The sequence below is a fragment of the Sitophilus oryzae genome, unplaced genomic scaffold, assembly GCF_002938485.1.
Source record: "Sitophilus oryzae breed Bouriz unplaced genomic scaffold, Soryzae_2.0 scaffold_125_pilon_pilon, whole genome shotgun sequence".
NCBI lineage: Eukaryota > Metazoa > Arthropoda > Insecta > Coleoptera > Curculionidae > Sitophilus > Sitophilus oryzae.
In genome coordinates this window covers 810688-823683 of record NW_022145904.1, presented here as the reverse complement: position 1 = coordinate 823683, position 12996 = coordinate 810688, and the positions used below count along the sequence as shown (strand labels likewise).

At 33.5% G+C, this 12996-nt stretch overlaps 1 protein-coding gene across 2 annotated transcripts in view; it reads right to left on the bottom strand.

Moving 5' to 3' along the window:
• Positions 1-12996, bottom strand: part of LOC115874252 (alkaline phosphatase-like) — a 34403-nt gene that overhangs the window by 1104 nt on the left and 20303 nt on the right. For both annotated transcript variants that reach the window (XM_030889349.1, XM_030889348.1), the window contains exons 3-8: positions 12487-12679; positions 6278-6438; positions 5498-5711; positions 3574-3707; positions 3065-3263; positions 789-1007 (exon numbers count right to left, since the gene is read on the bottom strand). In XM_030889349.1, coding sequence (XP_030745209.1) covers positions 789-1007; positions 3065-3263; positions 3574-3707; positions 5498-5711; positions 6278-6438; positions 12487-12679 — 1120 coding nt within the window. The remainder of the gene's footprint in view (positions 1-788; positions 1008-3064; positions 3264-3573; positions 3708-5497; positions 5712-6277; positions 6439-12486; positions 12680-12996) is intronic.

Below are 12996 nucleotides of genomic sequence, written 5' to 3'. Positions count from 1 at the left end.
AATAATATTCAATAACATAGCTTTTCCAGATATTCAACTCTCCCAAAATAACATTTTATAACTTAGTTTCTCACACCGATTTGTTCAAAACCAAAATGGATTCAAGCAGTTCGACGAAAGAAAAAACAAAGTGCTCGTTACATAATCAAAAAAATAAATAGGCATATGCTATGAGAGGATAAAATATAATTTGCAGTATTAATGGTATGCTCTTTTTTAGGGTTCCGTACCCAAAGGGTAAAAACGGGAACCCTATTACTAAGACTTCGCTGTCCGTCCGTCCGTCTGTCATAAAGCTCTATCTTATGAACCGTTATAGCTAGACAGTTGAAATTTTTACAAATAATGTTTCTATGTTGCCGCTATAAGAACAAATACTAAAAACAGAATTAAATAAATGTTTATACATAAAAAAGTACTTTCACTAAACGTTATCTTTTAAGTAAGAATTTTACATAGAATCTTTCAAGTCCTCGGTGGCCGCGTGGTTATAGCGTTAGGACTTTACGCTGCTATGACGTTGGAGCCGCAGTAAGGCAGGTTCGAATACTAGTCAAGACGACTTTTTTTAACACTTGTGGAATAATTATATATTTTTCTCGTATGGTCGTTATTTAAACGCGTGTATTTGTTTATACCGATTGTTTACGATATTCTCCGATAGTGGCAGCACCGGCTGAGAATGCACCAAGCCTATAGAGGTAAATTGTGTTCAATTATTATATTTTGATTCCAAAAATACGTAGTTGTTCTATGTCCATTGAGTAAAGTACAATATAATACATTACCATTTGCATAAACTAAGACATCTGTTCCAGCATGCGTTACTTCGTCATTGTATACGACAGCTTGTTGGGAGTACTCAAAATCAGTCGTGTTTTCCTGGGACGGATCGGCCCTTTCCACTTCGTTTGTCGATGAAACTTTGAATTGGTAGTTGTTTGGACCTCCAGTTCCATATAAAAGGTTTGTGTAAGGCTTTTGGTCCATCTCAGATAGTGTATAATCTGTGATGACATATAATTTTTTGTGTGATGGTAGTAGACAATGATCAAATGAAAAGGTGTCTTGGACTCATCATCTATCTTTAAATATTTATACGTTCTTTTGAAGTGAAACTTTACGCGTGAGTGACACACGGCCTTGAATGACGGCCGTGACGATCCTGAGATGGTCGTGACGTGCTAGCTAGCGAGAGGAGAAGCGATAGCGGTATTCGGGGTAGATCTATCCCTTTGTAAAATAATTTAACTCCGCTATCTCGTGATTGTCTACCCCGATGAAAAATAAGCTTGTGGCAACACTGGGTAACGATCTGTGCCATACGCGGCTATGAAAATCACTACAATAAACTTGATACTGACCAACCTTGATGTGTATCAATGAATGGTCTGGTTGTGTGTTAGGAAGTAAATTTTCATGCATATTTTCATCGATAGGTTTGTAGCTTCTGAATAACGATTTAGGTAAAGAATTTAGCTTTCTTAACTCGCATTTTCTTTGGAAGACACTGACAAGCTGTACGCACACTGGTGCGGTCACGGCCGCGATCACGATCTCCACGCGGCCGCGGCCAACAGTTGCTGAAGAATACATATGAGCCGTTTCACATTGGCGCGATCGAGTTTTGGAGACGAAGCGGCCTGGCGGCGCCGGCGTTCTATTCTGCGGTGGTGATCAGATTCAACTTGTCGAGTTTGATCGCGTGATCGCGACGCAACTGATAGGAATTTTTCGTTATTTTGTGTGTTTTTTCTTGTTGCAATTTAGAAATGGAGTTAACAGAGCAGCTAATTAAGGCTGTAAAAATACACAAAATTCTATATGACTTATCCGATCCAGGCGATCCAAGTTACAAAAATAATAGAATTAAAAATAAAAAGTTTGAGGTAAAATTGGTGTTGCAATTGGATTGGATAGTACATATGTATACATTTTTATTGTTTAAGTTTAAATATTGTAGGTAAATATTTAAGAATGTTTTTTTTTCGGTATACAAAATTCACATTTTTAATTTGTACCTATGTATATCTACAGGACAGCTCACTACATATAGGTACGGCGGTGAACGTGACCTCGTTGGTGTGTGCTAGAATGATCGTTCATGTTATCGCTGCCCTGATCGTGATCGTGATAGAGGCCGTGATCGCACTAGTGTGCGTGTAGTTTCATATTTATTTCAAACCAATAACCAACGAGAATATTCGTATAATTTAATAAAATTATTGTAAATCACTATAAATAATGAATTGTTTGTAATTGAACTATAATTTCTGTATTATTAATCCGGTAAATGATGGAGATAAACAATTGTGATTGATTAAAATTTTACTTTAAGATGAAACTTCTGTTAACAACATTCTGAGAATTCGAATAATGATTTGAATAATGACAAGACAAGTGACATCTGGCGAGACAGCGATTTAGAGTGACAATTTGGTTATGTAAAATTTAGAATGACAATTCTGATTATGCAAAAGAAATACATATTCTATGAGTTTACTGGTTGCCTGACGATTAACATTAATTTAAAAATAAATCCCCAACATGAATAATGAACAAAACATTTAAACAAAAACAGACCACACAAAACAAATTGTTGGTTAGTAGCAGTTAGTCAGAGATATAGATGTAGCAGTGTTTTGGTTTAATGGCTACAGCTATCCGGCCGAGTGATAGAATTATCGTTTTTTAATAAAAATTAAAAAAAACCTTATAAAATTATAAAGATAGAATAGTATAAGGTTTTATATTAACTTTAATTTATTTGAAGTTTATAAAAAGCATTCGAAAAAAAATATATATCCTTCAAATCCTTCAATTTAATAGCTGTTAGTAAGAAGTTTCACTTCAAATATGCGCACATAGTGCACACACAATTTTTTTAATTCAACGCTTCGACTAATACGAGTATTTATTTCTAGAAGTTAAAGATTAATAACTTTATAGACGTTTTTGAAAATATGATAACTCACATTTTACTTGATAATTATGTCTACTAGAGATACTTGTACTAGAATAAAAATATACCTATATTTAAAAGTAAACAGATTATATCTCATACTTAATACTCCTTGTTCCCGATCAGGATAACCTGTGAACACCATGGAATGAGAGTGGTCACTTGTGACGATGATGAGAGTGTCTTCATCACTAGTCATGTTTAAAGCTACTTCGACTGCATCACTGAGCGCAACAGTTTCATCTAAGGCTTTTCTTGCGTGACCTCGGTGGTGAGCTTGATCTATATTTCCACCTTCTACCTAAAGTGTCGTTCAAGATGAGCATTAATTTGCAATAAACTACCATTTTTATTACATTTAGGGGAGAGACTAAATCGACCCGTAACGGTATAGTGTGACTTTCCCCTAATGTTTTCACGTGATTAAAACGCTTAACGTAAAAGATAACAGAAGAAAAAAGAGTAGATATTTAAAAAAAATCGTTCTATACAATTTTTGTAAAAGAAAATCAGTTAAAAAGAAATTATTTTTTTTGTCTGGTGTGTACCTACATGATCTAATTTTAAGGAAAATAAATATTACTTCGGCACTTTATTACATTAATTTTTACCATTAGAACATATCCATTTCCATTCTTTTTAAGTAGCTTAATAGCTGCCTCCGTCATCATACTCAGGGATGGCATTCCTTCGGGTCCTTTGTCACGCTCATGTTCGAGTTTAAGATGACCGTTTGCAAAAATACCTACAAAATGAGATAAAACCAGTTGTGTGAATCAATTATTTTTTAATTATTACGTTTTTAAATACTATCACAGCAGTACTTAATTTAGTTTTATCAGATTTATTATATCGATATAATAAATAATTCGTACAGGGTCTGACTAAGACTGAGAGGTCTAAGTGGCATTGGTACATGGTGGTTAATGCTATATGGACAGTGGGATACTATGGGTTGATAATAATATATACATGTCATGACCCCGACCCCACGTTGGGCGCCAAATATAGTGCAGAAGCACGCGTTCCAGATTCTTCAAACGGCTAGGGTCACGACGACGTCTCAGATAAACGGCCTACGTTTAGATAGACAGGTGAGATGCGTCAGACTACTATACTGGCCGGCGATCGTGAAATGTGTAGTTTCAATTAGTTAATCAGATTTATTATATCGAAATAATAAATAATACGTACAGGGTAAGACTGGGACTTGGTTAAAAAACTGGATACTATGGGTTGATATTAATTAGTGATGTTGAAAATTCGCTCGAGTACTCGATCACTGAAATAACCGACATCGCTCGATTATGTACGAGCGATGCAAGTGAGGGGTTACTAGCGATGAACGCAAGCGATCCTAGAATGAAATAATTTGAAAACTGATTTTAATGTGACTTACTCGATAAAAAGCCGAGCCAATTTTCTACATATATTGCATGTAGCAAATTTATACGACCGTTATACGATATACGATATTTTCCTCAAGCGATCGCTCGATTATTGAAATCGCTTGAAACTCGAGTACACGATTGTTGAAATTAATCGATTTTTGCCATCACTAATATTAAGATATACAATATACGTCGTGACCCTGGCTCACGTTGGGCGACAAATATAATGCGGTTACGCGTCTTGCGGACTTTTCCACCTACCAGAGTCACGACGTTGCAGATGAACGGCATACTTTTGGATAGATAAACCGGATGCGCCACTCTCATATATATATTAACTAAAGAATATCGACTCCAAACTGCATTCTGTGAAGGCAAGCCGGTGAAATGGGTATATAAATCTTCTGAAGGAATTTGCATAAGTCGCTCAGTTAGCTGTGCTCAAGCGTAGTGCGCAAGCCTGGATTTTGAATTGTCGATCGGATATCCAGACCAATAAGAGACTAGACGCTAGCACCAGCTGTTCATTCGTACGGCTCCGTCCCACTTCGTACGGCTTTCGTTTGCGTTCCCGTTCGACAATTGGCTAATCCTGGCTAATCGATATTCGGAATTTTGGAGTTGCGCTGTTGCGCCAGTATCTGCCCTAACAGACGGACTTATGTGAAATATACATGGACCGATTATCTAGTTGTCTCTAACTCGGTCTCATTTCCAACACATTGCAGGGATAGGCGATAATCCGTATATATTTGATATGTATATGGCCACTCTACTATACTATAGCACAACCTATTCATTAGACAGACCAGTCGACTTCAGATTATTTATTTGGGACACTTCGTACCTACCTAGATATTCGTTTATCATGTGTATCTTGGTTAGGTTAGGTTAGGTAAAAGTAAGTAAGTGGTTGTAAAAAAGTAGTTGTAAGTAAAATAAGCTATTGGAAGTCCGAAGTTCCTGTTACTACGTATATATAAATATAAAACATTTTCAGAAGTATTACACAGAATGTAAGATCGAGGATATTGTGACACAAAAAATATAGTTTTTAGGAATTCTAATTAATTTCATGAAACGCCAAAAAGCGATATACTGCTATAAATATAGTTTGGAAATAAAAAGAACTGTATTATGTTACCTAATGTGAATTCAGCTGATTCGTTCATATTTTCTAAATCTTGATTGTTCTCTAAAAGTTGATAGGTGGCCCTTCGAACCTCTTTGTCTGTTTTCCAATCGGAGATAAGGTCTCTTCCCACTTCGGTACTGATGCAAGCCCAAGTGTCTATTGGATCGGCCGAGCTATTTTGGACGTTACTGACCAGGCATTGCCGTCCACCACCCATGATTACCTAAAAATTATATACCTAAGTATAAACTTTGTAATTTTTTTTCAGTTATTTTTCATATCGCATTAGTTAAGGGGAAATTGGAGAAAATTATATTTAAAGTTACAAGTAATTAAGGGAAGGTAAAGAAAATCAATATTTTTCTTGCCAGTTGTTGATAATGATAAATTAATATCTGAACGGATTAACGAATAACGAAGTGACAGATTAATGAATTAATGAAATATGGTATTAATGAGCTGACTGAATTTAATACACTAACCAATTAATGAATTAATAAGTCAATGAGGGAAGAAAAGTCAGGTAATTAATTAATGAGTTATAGTGATAATGAATCAATGACTGAATTAATTAATGTATTAATTTACTACTGTTTCTAATTAATTAATATATTAAAAGAAATTAACAAAGAGACGAATTAATTATGTATTGATGAATTAATAAATAGACGAGTTAATGATTTAATAAATTGACAATTAGTAGTTAAACTATTGAACACATTCGTTACAGAATGAATAACTAGAATTTGTAGTAATTAGAATTGTTATAAAGTACTGTCGTGGTTGTACCTCAATATTTCTGCCTCCCTCCTTCACAAGCTGATAGCCGATATCTTTACAATCAGCAGCGGACTCAGGAATAATGGATTCGCATTCCCATTTCCGATTAGGCGTATGCGCATACAATGCACTTGGTGTTGCGTGAGTCACTCTGGTTGTTGTTACAAACCCTGGAATTTTTTAGCTTCCTTTGAATTAAATTATGCTTTTTTATAGTCAATGCATCAACCTAGACTAGATAAATACCGTATACAGTAGAGATGAGCAAAACTGCGATTCTCCAATTGTAATTGAAACTGCGGTTGCGATTTTTAATCGTTGCGACTGTAACCTGCGATTGCGGTTTTAATATTTAAATATTGTACTAGGCATTCTATTCAGAGTGTCATTTTATATTGAATAAATCAAAAGTTGTCGTCAGTTCCGGTGAAACAGGAAGTGATCGAAATGAATTGAATAATGCTAATTTATGTCATAGGCTTACATACCAAATCTCGTTTTTTATCAGAAAATATAAAAAAGTTATAGAGGCGAACCACTCTTGAAACACACCCGGTATATTATGATCTTGGCTCTAGAAAATAATACCTTTTCTATAGTCTGTCCTTTGAGTCTGTCCAACGAGAAGATCCTTGACAGTGATAGATGTGTCTGTCGTTTTAATTTCAAAGTAGTTTATTTTATTTTACAAAGAAATGAGTTGGTAGAACTGGAACGCATAGAAGGAAATTTATTTAAAATTTGACTTCAAAATATTGTGAAAAAAACTGTATAAAACTGAAAAAATGTAATCGAGTTATTTAATTTAATAAAAAACGGTATGTGTTAATACAAAACAAACAAGAACAAGACACCACATACCAAAAAAATATAAAAAAGAACTATTTCTTACTTATTGTCGTTCAAGCTTTATGAAACTTCCCGCATTTATGATTATATTTATCAATATAACTTATGTACAAATACAAATGTGTAATATTCCACAGGAATAAATAAAACAACATAAATAAAACAAACTATTTTATTAATAATAACACTTACCAAATTTTATACCTTAAAGATTGATTTATTGAATTAACTTTAATCTTAATTATTAAATATTTATAATTAACTTTAATCTTAATTTTTTTAAACCAGTACCTTTTAACATTATTTTTATGCAGTACTAAAATCATTGCCTGGAAACTTATATGGTGAAATTTTGATAAAATAATTTAGTACTCACTAAAAACACGGTATGTCGCTAGTAGTAGGAAAAATAATTTTTAGAGGTTACTAGTTTATTTGGTTGCCTGTGATATGCATATACAGGGTGTTTCCTAATTAATCTAAAAAATAAAAAATCGTTAGAAAACGGCTTAAGGCGGGCTCTTAGTAAGTATATTTATTTTTTTCTCGGCAACCGTTTGATGAACAAGAAAAACTCAAAAGATCAATTTTGTTGAAAAAGGATGGCCAGCCAAGAAAAAAAATATATTTTCTTTAAGAAAGCAGTAGTGTACCATTTATTTTAAGCAAAATATCGATTTTTTTTTCAATTTTTAACACCCTGTAGATCAGAAAGGAAGTACTTTAGACCCAATGGTTATATAAAAATTGTTTTAAGAACACATGAGGAATCACACCACAATTTTTTAGAGTAATTAGAAAGCACCCTGTATATTGTCAACTTGACAATGATTGTTGATAAATCAAAAAATACTTTTTCTGTGAAAAAAGCCCGATTTTCGCAGGAAAAATTTTGGTTTTTATTGAATTTGGGCCTGCGTCTGCAAATTCCGGTATGTTTTTTAATATTCTATCTATCTAAATTTTAAATATCATAGTCAGAAATAGTTTTATTATTTATTAACTGTAAAAATGGTATACTTATAAGTTTTATCAAATATTGTGATTTACTTTCTACCTTGTAGTCAAAATTTATATTTAATAAACTGTAAAATATATATATTCTTATGTTTTATTAAAGTTACTCTGATATACTAATATATCAGTGTAACTTTAAAACTAAATCCTTTGAAATGAAATATAAACATAAAAAATATTTACAGCAGAAAAGGTGAAGGCGCTGGGTTAAACGTAGTCTCTACTAAGAACACGGAGGGGCGCTTTGACCCAAAATTTTACTATTAAGTTTCATATCTATCTTAATAGAAGATTATTTTCTTTTATCTATGACTAAAATCCATTATTTACCTATCGTGTGATGTCTATATTTTACAGCTACTCCAGTTTTTAGTATGTGTTTAGTATGGTCTTTTTACCATATTCGAGATGCACTTATCTACGACGAGATGGTATACGAACTTTATTGATGGTAACTTTATTGGTGTATAAGACTTTCTGCCTGGACAGCGAGTATTAACCATAAACTGTGCTCTGGGTCTACAATTAATTTTCACTCGATTTTTCCTCCACTTGACTTTAAAAGACACAAAACACACGTAATAACACGAATCAAAATGCACCATCTTCCAAAACGCAGAGTATTTGACAAAAATTGACACAAAATTATAACCTATAATTTGGCAACACTTTAACAAGCGACAAAAATCTAAAGGCGAGTCTTGAGGCGAGTTCATACGCATCGGCGTCCGTTTGTCGTTCATCGTTCCGTCAAACCAATAAAATTGAAATACGATCTGTCATTTTTGAAATAAACCAATAAAACTGGTTAAAAACAACAAGAGACCACGTATGACGGATTTATATTTAAACCCATCCATAGTTAACTTAAAAATTATCAGAAACTTTTTTTAGTAAAATAAATAGATTGGTATGGGACGTCATCTGCTTTTCTTCTGTCATTGTCTGTCGAAATCTTACCCGAGAAAAAAAAACAGAGTATATAAATAAATAAAATCAGAAAAAAAAATCAATCGCGGTTTACTAAATGCTTCAATGGAAAATTACATTCGCAACAAAATCGCAAATCGCAACTTGAACCAACGAGGGTTGATATCATTTTTAGTTACTCTTATCATAAAAACTCATGGATAAAACAGATATAATCGTCTGATCTCTACGTTAATCTAATGAAAGGTTTGGGGTCGCACTACCCACTTTGTGTCTTTGTATTGCTTTTTGGTCGTTGTAATGTTTTATTTTTCTATTCTAATAACAATAAAACAAAAGAATCAAACTAGCAAAACAACAATCAAAGCTTTATTGCTATATTTTGAAGTTTTCATGTCATCGTTTGGTATTTTATATGGGGGCTACAAAAAGTTTTACGTAATTTTCTTAATTAAAATATGTTTTCAACGTGTATCTTACTTTACTTTACTTTTTCATGTCCGGAACAATCTATATTTTCTCGGCCCAATATTGAGCCACGTCCAATGCTTCGGGTTTGCTTTGCCATAAATCGTCGGAGTTACAATGTGCAGGACAATTAACGCACTTTAGAAGGTGTTCCATATCTTGTATCATCCCACAGTCGCATTTGTCGTCATTTGGTTGCGCAAGGCCCCATCTGATCAGATTGGTTTTTACCGGAGCAACTCCTGTTCTTATGCGGTTCAACATTCTCCAGGTTTTAAAGTTGAACGAGGCACCACTCGGCAGGCTTTCTGACAGAGGATAGTTTGTGGGTGGTTCATCCAGGGGGCTACTGAGAAATCGTCGTCTGGATTTTAGTCTTTTAGATTCTTGGTATTGCCCGAAAAGTGGATGACGATTGTCGAAAGTTTTTTTAAACTTCTCGCTGAATTCATGTGCCTCCCTACGTGAGTTAGGACTGTGAAAACCTGCTGCTTGGTACCAGTTTATCCAGCGGAGCAGCCTTCATGCACCCTGTTACAAGTCTACAAGTTTCGTTGAGGCTTACATCGATCTTTTTGGCATGCGCCGATCTTGACCAGACAGGGCAGGCGTATTCGGCTGTGGAGAAACATAGCGCTTGTGCCGTCGTTCTTAGGACATCAGATTTAGCGCCCCACTTACTGTGGGTTAGTTTTCTTAATATATTGTTCCTCGCAGCCACGTGTATCTTTTTATTACCGTTAATTATTTTACTCTAGATCTTTTATTTTTTGTTAAATTAACGAAAGGTATATCATAGCCACCTAGATTTTATCAAATAATAAAGATCTACTGACGCAAAATCATAAAAATGAAAATATCCAAGCAAATTTTTAACTAAGGGGTAGGCAACCGTAAGAATATTTTGAAGATATATGAATTTTCCATTGAATATCGGAATAATATACAGGGTGTTTCATTTAAAATCAATGAGTAATTTGCTTTTAAAAGTGACCAATGTTAATGTTAATTTTGTCCCACCTTGTATAACTTTTTGGGACAAATTTTAATATTGTTTAACATACAATGGCTATTTTAACGAAATATCAGGCTATACAGGGTCAATTCCAATTTAGGTAGCTTCTACTGAAATTTGAAATTTGTTCTTCATTTTTAGACAATGTTAAATAAGCCAAAACCTTAACAGTTTAGTCATATACTTTTTTAATAACACTCAATATATTGGATGTTCTATTACAAAAAACAAAACTTTGATGTGTAACTTTTTTTTGGGACACTCTTAAAAGATGCTTCCAATTAACCTACAAATGCTCCCAAAATTTCATTTTGATATAAACTACCGTTCTCTCGCATTGTATAAGAGTATCCTGTACCTATATTTTTTTATTTTTTTGGGAACACAGGGTATCCCAGTTTAGTGTCTTTTATTAGTGATGTAAAAATTCTAAGTAATCGTTACAAAGTAACAGTTACTTTACGAGGACTCGAAGTAACGCTTACTATTTGAATTTAGGACTCGTTACTCGTTACTAAGCTAATTCGTTACTTTTGCGCCGGCAGTAATCGTAATCCCTGGAAATGCACGAACCGAGGACTCGAAACTCGATACTGAAATATTCCTTACTTCGACGTAGGTCTAGTTGTTATCAATATGTTTATGTTTAAAGTGTTGACTTGACGCCGGCTGGTGTTTTGGATGGCAAATGTGTGATATTTTTATTACAATTATTATGGATTGGCTCATGCCGACCCGGAGGCGGTCTGTCCGTTTGTTGTCGCTTTTTATTTATAGAATAGAATTGTTTATTTAGATTAACATGTCTTAGATATTAATTAAAAATTGATTCACGTTAGTCACAAAAAATGTTAACATCTGAAAAAGCAGAGCAAATATTTTTCTTCTTCAAAAGAGAATAGATATTTCGCCACTTACACTGTAAGAAAATCTACAAAATAAAAATAGTAATTTTTAGTGAACACTGCTGCTTTAATCCAAAGGACTTTTTTGAAGGGATGAATCCGCCACAGAGGAATATACATTTTTTTAATATTTTTACATTTTAACAAAAATATATATATACATTTTTTTGCCTATTTATTATGTAATACAAATAGAGAGAGAGGGAGAAAGAGAGAGAGAGAAAATATAAAAAATTACTTTATATTTATTATACACATATTTTCTTTGTTTCATTTGTTTTCTTTTATTTTTAATTTTATTAATAGTACATAGTTTTATTTAACATATCATTATAAAAATATTATACATATAAAAACATATTATTCAGTACTTGAATACCGAGTATTGAAATTATCCTATTAAGCCCTTACACTAGAAGAAAGTAGAAACCCCTTATAGGTTAAACCGAGCATGCAACGAAGATCGCCGCGCACAATAAGTAACGAAGTTCCACGTCAAGCCCAAGTCTTCCAAGCTGTACACAAAACAACGATTATAAAGTAACGATACTAAGTACCAAAGTAACGAGTAACTAAAGTAACTAAAGTAACGAGTCCTATTTCCAAAAGTAACTAGTAGTTACGAGTCCATAAAAGTAACTAAAGTTTACATCACTATCTTTTATGGGGTTTCTCGTTTATGAGTAGAGATACAAAGATGCTGTTTTCACATCACTGTACTACTTTTTTATGAAACTAAAGATGCAAGACATTTATCCTAGCCCCCTTGGTTTATGAAATACAGTGCGAATTTGAAAATGTTCAATTTTTAGCCCCTTTCTTACCTTATTATCTATAAACTTATCAAAACGGTGAAAACAGTACCTACCATACAGTTTTTCACGCAGAACTCAGTGGCGTAATTAGATTTTCAAATTATAGTAGTTATGAAGATCAAAAATCTTTAAAATCTAAGAATTATTGATTTACTTAAAACATTTTTTTAATATTTATAGACATTTTATAAATTTACAGACAAAATGTGGTCAAGTTACCTGTTGATTTTCCTGCATTATTTGCCCACTGAATAATACTATCCAATTGGGCTCTTGGCTTAAGAGATGCGTCACAATCATTGAAGGCGACCGTATTATCTACCCCAGATGTCTTATGGTTAGCTTTGACGCCTGTAAAGAGGGCAGTTGCGGTACTACAGGAATCTGGAACTAGTTTATTGGCCGAATAAACCTGAAATTTATAAAAAAGATCATTAGCAACTCGCAGGATATTTTAATAACGGTAACTGATATAGTAACTATCTACTTATCAATATTGCATTTATCGCTAACTAATTTAACTAAACAGTCAGTTTACATGGTACGGTTTCGATTGTTTTATCGAATCGATAAAAATATCGAATGCTACAGTGACACAAGTTTTTTAAATGCAGCTATTCAGATCATTGTTGGATTTATTGGTCAAATATTCAGATCATTGTTGAAACTTATTGGTCATCTTAAGGCTCTCTTTGACGTCGTATGGGAAAGCGGAGAGCTACCTCAGGA